General features: G+C 41.0%; 1 protein-coding gene across 3 annotated transcripts in view; it reads right to left on the minus strand.

Annotated features, from left to right (window-relative positions):
- The window catches only part of Tdrd15 (tudor domain containing 15), a 35,758-nt gene that overhangs the window by 7,620 nt on the left and 12,198 nt on the right, over positions 1-15,940 (minus strand). The window contains exons 1-4 of one of the 3 annotated variants that reach the window (XM_076559378.1): positions 14,463-14,580; positions 8,915-14,325; positions 2,277-2,354; positions 1,482-1,594 (exon numbers count right to left, since the gene is read on the minus strand). In XM_076559378.1, the coding sequence (XP_076415493.1) occupies positions 1,536-1,594; positions 2,277-2,354; positions 8,915-14,291 (5,514 nt within the window). In that variant the 5' untranslated portion in view covers positions 14,292-14,325; positions 14,463-14,580 and the 3' untranslated portion in view covers positions 1,482-1,535. Of the gene's footprint in view, positions 1-1,481; positions 1,595-2,276; positions 2,355-8,914; positions 15,114-15,940 lie in introns of those variants that run through there. The other 2 variants (XM_042267279.2, XM_076559377.1) reach the window with 2 other exon arrangements.

Genomic DNA, 15,940 nt, shown 5'->3' on the forward strand with positions numbered 1-15,940 from the left:
CATTTTTTTCAGTGCTTATGGGGAGGGTAATCCAAAAATATTCAAGGAGTTTTGAGTACAAAGTGTAAATACTAAACTATCTGATCAAAAATGACTGCAAAACATATTGGACAAACAGCAGAAAGGTTATAGGTAGGTAGATTCTCATTCCTCAATAATCTTTGAAACTCAAGATGCCAAACAAAATCACACTGGCTTCAAAAATATTATATCTAAAATTATCTCCTAACTTCCATGCAACTACACCAATCTATTTAATATGAATGCACAGACAAAGATATTCCCTATTGCTTCATTCTCGGGTTTCATTTCAAATATTCTTTAAATTAGCAAATGTTTAACTTTTCAAAACTACCTCCATTATGTTGACTCTCGAGTATAATTGTATAACTTGATAGTTCTACTTTTGAATTGAAACAGTGTTCTCAAAATTGCTCAATTAATGAATGTTCACTTTCAAAATGCATTCCAACTCATAGGTAAATGCAATGGCAAGCTATGGCTTTCCCCTCCACGTACATAACAGTGGACATTAATGGCATGCATATCCTCATCTTCAAGCCAAAGAAAGTCAAACTGATGTAGTATATTGCTTTGTACAGGTTTGAGAGGCAGCAGGGTGGATTTGATCAATGCATCTACATGCATGTGTATATAACACACAGAATTTGTGGGAAATATACAACATAGCATTATAAATGAAAAGAGTTAAAAGAGCAAGTAACCAGAAATATGAAATCAAATTAAAGTAGAGATAAGAAGCCAGGTGTGATGGTTCATGCCTTCAATTCCAGCACTACTTGTGAGGCTGAGCAAGAGATCAAGGCCAGCTGAGACTTTGCAGCAAATTTGAGGGCAGCCTATGCTACATTAGGCTTTATTTAAAAGAAAAATAAAACTATACACATAAATATATGGTATGAGGAAATTAGATTCAGTTAGATTCAATTAGAAAGAATGGGATTAAATCTGACCTCTCTCCTATATTCTTTCAGTAAACATGAGCACCCATATTTTCTAGGGGAAATGCCTGCCCATGGAGTATTAACTAAATATATTATAACCATGATTCTACAAAACTAACAAGTGAAACAAAGACACCTGGAAAAGGGAACGATGTAAGAGGCCCACTGGCTTTCAACTGCACACAAAGGGTAGTTTATCAAAACAAGTGGTCACAAAACAAGTCATTTCACAAAAGTGGCAAAGGGACTGGGCGAGGAGATTTGACAGGGATGGCAGGGAGATGAGTGTTTGGAATCATCAGAGAACAAACTTAAGAAGTATTCCTGAAGTATTCTAAGATACTGTAGGATGATAAGCCACACTTCCTAAATGGTACCCATTCTCGGCCACAAAAAAATTGTCCGTGGCACTTTAGTATGGTCTCCAGGAGAAATAACACGGCAAGGTCATCCTTTAACATGCATTAACATGCATCCCTTAACATGCATTAGTGGGAACAGCTTCCCTGTGCTTACCTCTTTTGTTCTGGCTCTGGAACAGCTAAAGCAAGATGGCAGTGCCACACTGTCCTACGTACCATTTGTTGCCAAACTGATGCATAAGTGATCTGAGGCTCCATCTCCCTCAACTGAAAAGCAAAACAGGAGCGTGTGTTATAATCTTTAAAATATTGATGGCTTTACTGAGAATTACTCATGACTTCACTGTGCTACTGCAAACAGGATTTCTTTACTTTAAAAAAACCCTAAAGGGGCGGGCAACAAGGAGCCAAGATAGGAAAATGTCAAGTTCAGGGACTGCTTAGATTGCAAGATGAGCTTGAGCCTAGCATGGGCCCTTTAATGAGATGATGTCACAAAACAAACAAAACAGCAAAAAGAGGCATGTACCTCTGTGGCAGAATTGCTTGCCTGTATAAGCAAAGTCCCAGGATCAATCTCCCGTAGTGAAAAAAAAAAAAGTATGATTAAAAGTCACAAAATGAAAAAAAACAACTAGAAACATCTTACCGTAATCAATACATTTCCACATTGGGAAAATGTATACACCCTGCTCTTTTGACTATATTCTACACAGTTAGAACTAAAAATGGCTCATTATCACAGTTCCATCTTCAAACAGAAGCTTTATCATGAAGGTATCCATGATAGTAAGTACTATGCTAAAACTATGTACATTGTTTAAAAGATTTATTTTAATGGACTTCTCTCTCTCTCTCTCTCTCTCTCTCTCTCTGTGTGTGTGTGTGTGTGTGTGTGTGTGTGTGTGTGTGTGTGTGTGTGTGTGTACATGTATGTGCAGCTACTCACAGAGACCAGAAGAGGGTGCCAGATCCCCTGGAGCTGGAGTTACAGGTAGATGTGAGCTGGAATCCGAACTCTGGTCCTCTAGAAGAGAAGCAGGTGCTCTTAATGGTTGAGCCATCTCTCTAGTCTCTGGATTATTTATTACACAAAAGATGGGATTATTGAGACTTTCAATCAAAGGAGATAACTGAAAAAAGTAATTCTGTCCTAGACCGAGGCAGGTGGTAGTGGCACACTAGCAGTGACCTCTTCCTGCAGGAGTTCAGTAGTAAAACCACACCTGTGCTTTACCACTCTTCTTTGTTTTTTGCTTTTTTAAAACTATGACCACAGCAAGTGGATAAATTTATTTGTAATGCACAAAATCATGTTTCTTATATGTGTTTCGACAGTATAATTTCTCCTTGAATGGCCTTCAATACTTGGGCTTAATTCAGGAGAGTTTTATGTAATGTTTGGTTCATCTAATGACTCGATCTGTGTGCTAAGAGCACTAGGAGACAAAGAGGGAGCAGAAAAGCCAGTTCTTTGAAAAACTCTTATGAGGGAAAAACAAAGAAGGTTAAAAATACGTGCAGCTAAAAGGTCAGTGGAAAGTGTTGTATATAATCCAACACATGTGGTTTTGCAACCAAGAGTATATTTTTTAAAGACATCTCCCTGAGTCTCGCAGTAGCAAATAGATGGCCCTGATTAAACTAAGTGGGTCACAAAATAAGACAATTCATGAAAGTGACAACAGAATTGGGGGAGGGGTTCAGACAGGGCTGGCAGGGAGATACATGTATGGAATCATCAGAGAGCAAACTTAAGTCTTCCTGAAGTTCAACTGCATTTCTTTTCCTTTGCAGCACTGAGGACTGAACCTGGGACCCTGTGTGCTGGACCTCATGTGTGCTCTGCCTCATGTGCCCCCTGCTTCTCCTCATGCCATTTTTTTATTAATTAATTGATTTTTTTTATTTTGAGACAGGATCTCATGTACTCCAGACTCATGTCAAAATCACAATACAGCTAAGAATGACCTTGAACTCCTGGATCCTCCTGCCTCCATCTCCTAAATGCTGGGACCATGCTTGTACACCACCACATTGGACTGACTTGGTCTCTTTTTACTTGAGACAAGGTCTCAGTAAGTTGCCAGGCTCACATTGAACCTGTTCTCCCCCTGCCTCAGTTTCCCATATAGCTGAGATTACAGGCCTGTGCCACCTGGTGCTATATCTAAGCACTTAAATGATGAACAAAAAGCAGTCAGAAACATCTGAGTAACCTCCTGATCTTTACTTAACATGAGGGATATACTTAACTTTTCTCAGCCATATCCAGAAAGTGGTCATTCTCACCTTGTAGTGTATATATGTGTATGTAGATAGATAGATAGATAGATAGATAGATAGATAGATAGATAGATAGATAGATAGATAGATAGATAGAGATATATGTGTGTGTATGTGTAGTTAATGTATGTACACACACACACATACAGAGAGAGAGAGAGAGAGAGAGAGAGAGAGAGAGAGAGACCTTCTGTCCCATCCCAAGTGCTTCTCTTTATGCAGAAACAGAAATGTTTATGGGAGGAAAAGCCCTTCTCCTACCATGAGAGTCCTGTTCTGTTTGCTCACTTACTCAAGCCGCCATGAATAAAGGCAATCCAGGAATACTTAGGAGAAAGGTGTATGTTAAATCCTCTTCCTCCCTATGTGTTGGGGGTGTGGTGTGGATGTGCACAACTGAGTGTGTGCATACAGGATCTCACTCAGATGAACACATGGAAGCCAGAATGTCGGGTGACCTCCTCTATGACTCTCCATCTGATTTGAGACTGGATCTTGTCATTTTGGCTAGGCTGTCTGGCCAGGGAGGTCAAGGATGTGCCATGCTCCATCACATCTCTCACCCAACCCCCAAACCAGTATAGCAGATATGAACCACCGTGTCCTGTTTTCATGGAGCTATTAGGAATCTGAACTCTGATCCTCATATTTCCTAGGCAAACACTTTACTGAGGAGCCATCTCCCTGACTCCTCTTCCTTTCTTTATTTACATACATTTAAATGAGTAGGCCCCCACATGATGACACTCCTATGTAGTATCTATGTGAGAAAATCCAAATAATAGTAACTCTTCCTTCAATATTCATGAGTCACATCTGACTTTCAATACTGAACCTTTAGATGTATGGCACTTTGTTGATGAATAATTGTGGGGTTTTGTGTGTTTGATTTTTTTAATGTTACTGTTTTGGTTTGGTTTGGGGTTTTTGCTTGTTTGGGCGGTACAGGGATATGAAGCTATGGCCTTATACACTCTAATACTGAGCCACATCTCTATCTCTTTATCCCAGTTTTTATTTTGAGACAGAGTCTCATTAAGTTGCCTAGGTTAACCCTGAACTTACTCTGTAGCTGAGACAAGCCATAAGCTTTTGATCTGCCTGCCTCTGTAGTCAGAAGTTTTTTCCTGTGTCCTGCCCAGTTCCTCAGCCACTCAGACCCAAGTAAACACAGAGAAGCTTATATTATTTACAAACTGTATAGTCCATGGCAGGCCTCTTGCTAGCTAGCTCTTATATCTAAATTCAGCCCATTTCTATTAATCTATATGTTACCACATGTTCTGTGGCCTCACCTGTGTGCCATTACATGCTGCTCCCAGGACAGTGGGATGGTATCTCTTGCCTCTCCTTTCTCTTCCTGTCTATCTGCTGGATTTCCTGCCTGGCTATAACCTGACTCGCCATAGGCCAGATACACTTCTTTATTAGCAAATCATAACAACACATATTCACACCATACAGAAAAACATCCCGCAGCATGCCTCACCTTCCCAAGTAGCCAAGATCCTAAGCCTGTGTGAAGAGATTGTTTTATTCTCATTCTCTCTCTCTCTCTCTCTCTCTCTCTCTCTCTCTCTCTCTCTCTCTCTCTCTCTCTCTCAAGATTTAGAGGTAAAGGAACCCTCCATCCCTGCTAGCCAAGAATGATCACAGTACATTGTATAGATATATAAAATTCTCAAAGAGTAATAAGTATAAAGAAAACTAGACATTTAATGGCAAAAGAAGGATTCCACTGATCTTTTCAACCAAAGTTTAGAGTTTATCATTCCATTAACCTGTATCATTCCATTAACCTGTATAATACACCTACATAACTTCTTTACTGGGAAAAAAAAAACTTAAAACCTGAACCAAGCAAAACCAAACTCCAACAGTATGAATAACTCCATGTCCGATTATCTGCAATTCACTTGCAATCTTTGGGCTTCTCCGAGGGGCTTAGGTTGCTTCTCCAGATCTGCCTATGCAGCATACAGCCTGTCTCTTAAACTCAGGCCATCTTCACTCCACGGCTGCTGCTGTTCTCGGTGGTCATCCCATGGTACTGGGACCTCTGGCTGCAACTGGGCTGCACTTTCCCTGAGCTCTCTTCATGGTGTCGAGCCTCAACTTTCCTGCATGACCCCTTCAGTCCTGGGCCTTCCACTGCTACTCCAGCTGCACCTTCAACCAGTGTCCTCTGCTGACCTCTCACAATGCCAACCCTCAGCTGTTCTTCATAATCCCTCATACCTCTAACACCAGCACCATCTCAGGGAATTTACCCATGACCAAGTTCAACTGCCAGCGCAAGGTACACCCTTTGTCACCTCTGGAGCACAGCTTCTGTGTTCTGACCCCGAGGAAACACTTCCAAGATTTTATCTCAACGATTCTAGTCTCTTTTTCATCACCACGAATTTCCTAGCTCCTGCTGACTAGCACTGAGTCTCTCAGCAAAGAACAGGTTTGACTATGTTTGACCATATGGTGGTTCTGGTAGCTTGCTGATCACAGCTGATTCTTCAGCCCCAGCTAACAAGAACCATGGACTCTTAATCCACAATAGCAAACAGCCCCAATAGCGTCTTTAAATTTCCCGCTGGAACTTCAGAAGCCATCGCCTACATTTCTCTCAGCACTCTTTTCTTCCAAGTTCCCACAGCTCTGCAGGCTTTGAATGCTGGATGGCTTTCCTTGCCCAAGGTTCCAAAATCCCTCCACAATTCTCCCCAAAACAACATGCATAGTCAGATCTGTCACAGCAATACCCCCACTCTCCTGGGACCAGTTTCTGTCCCAGTCAAGGTCACTATTGCCGTAGTGAAACACCATGACCAAAGCAACTTGGGGTGGAAAGGGTTTATTTGGCTGACACTTGCACATCACTGTTCATCACAGCAAAAAAGTCAGGACACGAATTCAAACAGGGCAGGGACCTGGAGGCAGAAGCTGATGCAGAGGCCATGGGGGGGGGTGGAGCTGCTTACTGGCTTGCTCATCATGGCTTGCTCAACCTGCTTTCTTACAGAACCCAGGACCACCATCCCAAGGGTGGCACCGCCCACATGGGCTGGGCCCTCCCAATTCACCAATTAAGAGAATGCCCTACAGGCTTGCCTTGCCTGCAGCCCAAGCTTAGGGAGTCATTTTTTTTTTTCAATTGAGATTCCCTCTTCCCTTATGACTTTAGCTCGTGTCAAGTTGGCAGAAAACTAGCCAGCACAGCCATGTACCTTCAGCAGCTACTAGAATCATATGCATGATAGTTAAATGCTATTTATTATGTCTTAAGAAGCCCCAGCTCAAATTGGGTGTCTGTATGCTGATATGTTTTGTCGTGTTCTGTTTGCTTTGTTTCTGAGTTATGTTCTCATTATAGATCCCTGACTGGCCAGGAACTCACCATGTAGACCAAGATGGCCTCAGACTTGCAGCTTTCTCCTGGCCTCTGCCTTCTGAGTGCTGAGACTGCAGGCATGTGCCACCACTCCCTGCTACAACTACGCTTTAAGCACCCCCATCCCAATACTCTATCCTTCTCTTAACATCCATGCTTAAATCTATTTTCAAATCCTTTCTAATAGACCCCCAGCCTTGCTTCAAAACAACCACAAAAAATGAATAAAGTGACTTGCAATGCAGACAAACAGGTACAGTTCAGGTACCCACTCGAACTTTAATACCAGCTTCTACCACAGTGCCGCCAGAATTTTTCAGTGAGAGAATGCATACAACTCAACACAGTGCCTGGAACATAACAAACCACCCGCTGCCTGCGGTGGGACGGTCTGTATGTCCAATTGCTCTGATTGGTCAATAAATAAAACACTGATTGGCCAGTGGCTAGGCAGGAAGTATAGGCGGGACTAACAGAGAGGAGAAAAGAAAGAACAGGAAGGAGTCACTGCCAGCCACCGCCATGACAAGCAGCATGTGAAGATGCCGGCAAGCCACTAACCAAGGTATAGATTTATGGAAATGGATCAATTTAAGCTATAAGAGCAGTTAGCAAGAAACCTGCCATGACCATACAGTTTGTAAGCAATATATATATATCTTTGCATTTACTTGGTTGGGTCTGAGCGGCTGTGGGACTGGCAGGTGACAAAGATTTGTCCTGACTGTGGGCAAGGTAGGAAAACTCTAGCTACAGCTGCCCCCACAACTACGTACACCTGCTACAATAACGCAAGACTGCAAAGTTAAAGGAAAAAGAAGCCAGTTTTACAGCACTCATCAACTCTGACGATTCTAAATGTGAATTCAAATAAAACATGTTACAACAGTGCATCAGTAAAAACAAGACATTCCCACTCACTGAAAGAGTGTAATCTGTGATGATGCGAGTTATAATTTGGTATATGGGGTAAGAATTATTTTGAAGTCTGAGCAAGCATTCATCAAGAAGAGACATCATCGCCTATAAAATCCATAGTAAATAATCCATAGAGAAAAATTAATATAATGTGAATAAGAAAAAATCAGACAATAGTACATAAAATAGTGAAATCTTAATAATACTTTAGAGTATGTTTTATGTCTAAGTGGCTTAGGAGAAAATACACTTCAGTACATTTGTTCAATAAATTTTAACTGACTTAGTAATATGGTAGAAACATAGTCAAAAGTACCTAGATATATAATTTATCTGTTACAAAATAATGTGCCTGTTAGAAAACAGATTCTTCTCCAGGCAGTGGTGGCACATGCCTTTAATCCCAGCACTCGGGAGGCAGAGGCAGGTAGATCTCTTTGAGTTAGAGGCCAGCCTGGTCTACAAAGCAAGTTCCAGAACAGCCAGGACTGTTATGCCAAGAAATCCTGTCTCAAAAAACCAAAGCAAACAAACAAAAAAAAAAAAGTTCACTCTGAACTACAACAACCTCAGGAGTTTTATGAAACTCTTGATAGCAATTTTTTAAATGTCATGCATGTGTACATGCCCCTGATGGTGGAAATAGCTACTTTTTTATGAAAAGCTAATAAATTCACCATTGAGAAATGGTAAACATGGCAAAACAACATTTTATAGGCCAAATTATCATCTTTATTTGTTTGTTTGTTTGGACAGGGTTTTTCTATGCAGCTCTGGCTGGCCTGGAACTTACCATGCACCTGAGGCTAGCCTTAAGTGACCCTCTTACCTCTGCCTGTTAAGTTCTGAGACTGTATCCAAAACATACCATGACTAGCTCTATCCAGATTCTCTAGTAAAATATTTTCCCCCTGTGATTTGGTATCTGCATTCTGGACAAATAGTCCATTAAAAACAAAGAATCAAAACGAGAAACTCCTTTGAAAACAGCGACTTACTTTCCAAGTGTTCTGCTGTCGTGCTTTCATTGACGACGCCATTTGAGTCAGTTGTGTGACTCTTTTCCTGGGCTCCAGCAGGTGATGGGTTTTCAAAAATGTTTTCAAAGCAGCCTGAGTCATTCTCCGAACGAATAGGTGGTCCTCCAGACGAAGCTGCTATGCATATCTCCAGCAGAGTAGTGCCTGGGAAGTTAAGTTTCCCAACAATGACGTTTCTTCTCAGTTTTAAGTTTACAGAATGTAATTTTTCACTGACGCGGCTTTTCTTTAAGAGGCGCCTAGAAACATGTCTCCTCTTCGAAGGTTTCTTCTTCCATAGCTTTTGTCTTATGGTGCTATAATTAATATTTTCTGTTTTGTAGCAGTGTTTGTCCAACAGTGGGCAGATGGGATGGCTCTGTGGTTTAGATCCAGCAGCAATCATTCTGTTGGGATGAGCTGAATCCTTAGGGTGCATGGCAAGACCAGACGCCACTAACACATCTGCCACACTCTTGTTCTTGTGAATGACATCCACTTCTGATACTGCTGTAGGACCGTACTCCCTAAACTGAGACACTAAGCCTGATTTGCATAGAAAATCTTGAAAAAACAGCCTAGCTTCATTATTCCACAACTTCTCTGTAGCAGGTAAGACGCCATACAGGCTACATGGATAGCTCAGCCTTGGCACACTCACAATTTTCTCAGGAACAGATTTAAGATTGATTGCTTCTGAGTAAGGTATATGAACAGAAAGTCCACAGTCAATCAAAATGAGATGTAAAGATAGATTGGAAACTTCAGAAATTTCTGCTCTGCTCCACTGACCCTCCAACTCACTTCTGAACAGGCAGCTGGAACCAGGAATCACGTGTTCTGGGGGCAAGGCTTGCAAGGGCTCTGGTATGTCAGAAAGCAAGGTAAAAAGGTACTTCATTGTAACAAAGAAATCCTCTAACTGCACAAAGAAGTCTGAGGGGTCACTGACAGCAGTGGCAATACCACAATACTGCCCACCACTTTGGAGAGGTGCCCACACAAATGGCCTGATTACACACGGTGACAGAAGAGTCTGGGGCTCCAGACTGCAAACAGTGACTAAAGACTGCAGTTCACTTTCTTCCTCCAGAGATGAAGTCACATTTAAAGATACACAAAGCAACATGCCATCTACCAAGATTTCTGCTTCCCAGGCATAGTTTAAATATTTCAGAGAAATGATGCTCATTTCCAAATGAGCAAATAAACACACAAGGAACTTGAGAGTTGTTTTTTCAGAATGTGTAAACCAAATCCATTTATGAGACATACCTTGACTTGGAATATTTCTGATCTCTCTGCTAAGTACCTCGGTATTACTTACAGGCACTACTGCATGCTGCCCATGATTTTCTAAAACAATAAGTACTTTCTCATTCACCCACTGCTCTTCTGTTCTGGGTTGGTACCATTTTAAATTTCTATTAGATATTGACAAGAATTCTAACCCCCTTTCAATAATATCCATTGAGAAAAAAGAGGAAATATATTCTTTAGGAATTAATCGTGCTAAATCTGATGTTTTCTGATTTTTTGGTAACTTCACATGAAATCCCCCAGTCTCTGAAACGTAAATCAGTTTGGCTTTTTCAAGCTGTCTGTGTCTTACCAGTTCAAAAGGAATTTCAACCAGCTGTTTGGAGAGTGGTTTGAAGATCATGGAATCTTCATCCAGATTTACTCTTCCTGTCTTTGAGTGGTTGTTTTCACAGGCACTAACTTTGTGAGACATGACCTGAGGCAGCTGCAACACTGTCTCCTGTAGGTTAGGACATGGAGACCACCTCAGCAATTTCTTGATGACACATTTACCGCCACAAGTTATATTTACTTCCCACTTCCCATCATGTGTCTTCAAAAATTCACAGGAAACTATTCTGTTAATTACTCCCGAGGAAAAACAATCTGCAATTTTGCTTTGACACATTTCAATGGGCCCATTCCATCTTATTCTACGAAGGAAAGAATAAATTCCCAGCCGGGGCATAGTTAAGAGTTCCCTGTTAATTGAATAAACTTTAGATCCATTTACTATGGCAGTATTACCATGATCAAAAACTTTCACTTCAAAGGGCCCTTCAGACAATACTTCCTTAGTAATGTCTCTGGACACGGCATGGTCACTAGAGTACTCTACACAATCTCTCACCAGAGGGCTCAGGGAGTTCTGCTTTTTCTGGCCGTTTGTTCTTTCATTTAGAACATTGGTGAGTCCTATGGCTTCATTTCCATTCCCAGCAAGCGGAATGTGAAAATTGGCTGGATGGTGGCTAGTGGGTGCAGACCCTTTAACCTGGGTACTCAAGTCTATGTGAGGCTGAGGAATCTTTGTGATCGGAGGTCTACGAAGGATGCTCCATCTTGGGGAAGCTGCTTGATTGACATCTTTGGTGAATACCTTTGATACCATCTTCCGTGATTTGAAGCCAATGTCAATTTTTTCAGGGATGCGTGCAGACCTGGGAGTGAATCTTACCTTTTTACTTTTAAGTCCATACCTAGAGGACATCTTCGCTGTGCTTTTCAGCATGGGTTCAACTTCATAACAAATTGATGGTTTTAAATGCCTGGCATATATGCTTGGGGGATGCATCGATTGATCTGTTTTCTTTGCAGAATGTGTTGCAAGGCTAGTTTTATTTATTGCATTGTGGCAACAAATGCTTTCTGTGTTTCCTTTCACAGGAGCAGCGAATGCCTGATTTAACCTCTGATTCTTTTCCACATACCATGCTTGCTCAGAGTGTTTTTCTCCATAAACTTTAAGTAGCAATTTTATTGTCTGATTTATATGTTGATACCCATCATATAAGTCTATACCAAGCTGCCCATCTGACTCTCTAGACAGTATTACTGCTTTTAAGGGCTTCCCTAAAAAACTGTTTTCAAACCATCTATTGATTTCTCTTGGAATATCTATATCTCTAAGATCTGACAGAAAACATTGAATTGCTTGCATAGGTGTAAACAGGAGTTCTGGAAACTGGTCGGAAATGGCCCATAGCATGTTTTCTTCTACAAATTGCTCATTCCCATAGTCCACAAAGTAAACACAAGGGCCAGATGATGACGATGCTGTTGGCTTCACCAAGGCTCTGTATGAGAGCCCATCCTCTATGTATTTAGAGATGCACAGTCTCATTCTATACCAGTCATACTTTGAGCACATTTTGAGGCTAATCATCTCAGTGATTCTTGTCTCCAACATCTCTAAATCTTTACTGTTTCTACAAAGCTGACAATAGAACTTTTTGGGACTATACACATGTGATATATACACGTCTTCTTCACTTCCAATCTTTATATCAAAGGAAGAATAATAGTAACTGTAAAGACTAACTGAAAATGGTAGTGGCCTTGATAATACACTGTAGTGGGTGGAGCCACGACGAAGGAGAAATTCATTTGCACTGGTAAGTGATGATTGTAAATCCACTAAATTACATAAGCATCTAGGGTGTATAAGAACTAAGGCATACACAATACAAGTGAGTAGCCCTCCACATGAAGAAAGGAAATTTCCAAAGTCTCTAGATGCTTCTGCTGTCCAGTCCAATAGTTTACAGGTAATGGGCTCAACTAAATAGTTGAGACAGCATCTGAAAGCTTGGGCTTCTAAAGCAAGAAAATGTGGGTTGATGGCACAAAGATCTTTAATGAAAACTCGCTCTTGGTTGCCATAGTCAACAAATATTAGTTCAACTTCTTGGTCTGATGCTTGAGTCAAGATGGCGGCCCTGTACCACTTCCCATCTCTGGAATGCTTAGCCACACAAGCTACCTTCCCAAACTGATATGGCTCTGGATGGATGCTATAATAATCTTGAATTTGTTCCATCAGTAATTTCAAATCTCTTAACTTACACAGAAGCTGGCATGAAAAGTCACCTGGGCCATGGCAATAAGAACAGTTGACTTCGAGAAGTTTTCCTGGCTTGAACACATATTCCTTATAAGGCCGTGATGAGCTCGGTTCAAAACACAAGTTGAAAGAAATTTTTACATCCAGGAACCTGTGTGAAGATAAGAGATTTTCTTTCAGCTTCTCAGAATGTGAGTTTTCAGGCTTGGGTCTTTTGTCTGGGGCAGGGACCACATTTTTATCATGAAGCGTATCTTTATATTTTAACACTGAACAGTCTCTTACAGATTTGGGGAGATCTTCTAATGCTACCCCTGCAGATTCTGCATATCCAGCTTGTAGCATCAGAGAGACAACGTCCATATTTTCAGCAGCTTCGATATCCTGAATATTCACCATGTACTTGTCACCTTTCTTTGCTCTAACTTGAAGCAAAATTGCTTTGTTCAGAACGATTTTTTTAAAATAATCTGTTGCTGCCTGGATCCATAAATTTTTGGCAGGAGATATATGTGCAAGTGAACAATGCATGGCTAAGGAAGGCAAATCCCAAAATTCTGGAAGCAAAATTTTGGCATCAAAAAATGGTATGGAGTCAGTACTTCCATAATCCAGGAGGTAAACATTAATCCAATAATCGTTCCTTTCAGTGATGACGGCTCGGTAGAAACATTTGTCCTTGCTATATCTGGCACAACAGAACAGTCCAGGTTCAGGGTTTCTCAGAGTCAGTTCGTCATTTTCAGATGCATTATAAAACTCATTTATAGTTTCCATTATGTCTTGAAATTTGTTCTGATACTTACTAAGGCGTACCCAGAAATCTGATGGGTTCAATACGTTCACCACAAATGCTATGTGGGTAGAGTCTGTCTCCATTGTTACAGGTTCAATAGGAAAACCCGCTGTTAAGTCATCTTTTTCACTTGGTCCACCCACTGCCTGCTGAACATTTCCAATAAAACCGTCAGCTGCAAAGCTGCCTGCATCGGGAGTGGCTGCCTCACTCAAGGCATTGGGAACGTTACACTCAGATGCAGGACAAAGTGTTTGTGTGCTCGGAGTCCTCAGCAGACACTTAGAATTAATTGCCGATTCTTGAGACTGTAAAGTCACATAATATAAATGTTCATCCTCACTGAACCAGTCAATGTGGGCATACACTACATGTCCTAACAGGGCTTGCTTAAACAAGGTCAGTTGTTGTTCTCTTACTTCTGGGTCCAGACAATGCAAATATGTCAGAGAACATGCAAAGGAAAATAACTGTGCAAAAATAAAATCCTGTTTCCATTTCTTCACGTGAATCGAGGGTATAGACTCACTGCTGCCATAGTCCATGAACCAAATTTTCACTTGATTATCGGGCAAGAGCTGCTGGAGAATTCCTCTTTGCCACTGTCCGTTTGTCCCTTTAGCAACACACAGGAGTCCAAAATTGTCACAAGTGGGGCTGGTTTCTTGACCTACTGTGTTGTAATGCAAATTCATACACTCCGTTAAGTCTTCTAGCTCTGGAATCCGCCTAAGTAATTGACAATAAAATTTACCAGGGCTCAATGCAGATGACACTTTGACGCTGTCCAAACTTCCCACCGATAAAGATGGCTGGAAATTATCTAGGATATATTGAACATCAAGTGAAGTCCTGTTACTACTTACCGATGACTCAGGTCTTCTATGTTGTAGTAAGTCTGGCATTGGCTGGGGGAGTTCCTTTAATATTTCCACAATAAGACAAAACGTATCCCGATCAACAAATCTTCCTAATTGTAATTCAAGAACTTCAGCTATAACTTTGGGTGCCTCGAGAAGACTCATTTGAAGGGGCAAAATAGTCTGCATATTGCCTCTCAGCTGTATTCCTACTAGTGACTTGAAATAATTCAAAGCCTTGGGAGACCATTTCTCTCCAACTGGGAGGATGTTGGCAAAAATGCCGAATATGACTCTGGGAGGGAGCTCAAACAACTTTTCACAAGCTGAGGCTACCCGAGTGCCATCCACCTTCAGCTCTTCTCCCCGGTCAATGAGCAGCACTGTGTACACTCCGTTCTTCTTTCCTACCACTCTTCCTCTCTGCCATTCTCCACCCGCTTTCTCCTCCACCAGACAAAACTCATCGACGCCCACATTAGTCTTCACTTTGGGGATGTACTGTATCTCCCTCTGCAAAATGTGATAGTCAAACTGACACTCCCTCTTATTTTTGCCTTGAAATTTCACAAGAATATCTTTGGGAAGACACTCAACATGTAAAACTGTCAGATCCACATCTAGAAATGTTGGGAATAAAGATGTAGAATCCATTTTCTAAAAAAAAAAAAAAAAAAAAAAAGTATAAATTAGTTTCTGATAGATGGCTATCTATAGTATATAAAATTAGTCATATATAAATTTGGTAAGCAAATATAATGCATCAAGATAATTCTATATCTGTTTTTACATTTATTGGGGGAGAAGGTGAGACATACATGACACAGTATTGGAATGGAACTCAGAGGACATCCAATGGGAGTTGGTCTCTCCTACCTTGTAGGCCCTGGACATCAAACTCAGAACATCAGGCTTGGCGGCATGTGCCCTTATTCACTGAGCCATCTCACCAGCCCTCATTTTTTTAATCATATCAAACATGTTGCCAAAAACTATATACACTAGACAAAATGTTGTTGACATTAACAAGATGTTGCTGAGATGAACACTGTCCTTTACACATCAGAAAGTTTCTCTGAAATAACAAGACAGAATAGTGTAGAAAATTATTGGAATACACAGAGATAATCCTTACTTCCCAGAAAACTTAGCAAACTTCTACTAGATAGTACATGTGGTATAATGGAAAAGGTAAATCAGATTCACCAGTGATTTCATTCTCCTCCTGGGAGAAAACAACCTTCCTATGGGGCTTCTAATAACCACCAACTTAAAAGGACAGAAGAAGAAAACAAGGGTAGATGGAAGTCAATGAGGAGACAAAGTTTGCACTCTGTCTCTTGTGTTAACTTGTGATATTTAGACTCTATTAATATCATTACACAGTCCCAAGGTGATTTATTGATTGGGAAAGGGGGGAAATATGCTGGAGTCTGAATCCCACTAAGGTAAGATAACCCTGGAAAAACAGTGAAGCCTGGGCA

This window comes from Peromyscus maniculatus, chromosome 22 (genome assembly GCF_049852395.1).
Source record: "Peromyscus maniculatus bairdii isolate BWxNUB_F1_BW_parent chromosome 22, HU_Pman_BW_mat_3.1, whole genome shotgun sequence".
Classification (NCBI taxonomy): domain Eukaryota; kingdom Metazoa; phylum Chordata; class Mammalia; order Rodentia; family Cricetidae; genus Peromyscus; species Peromyscus maniculatus.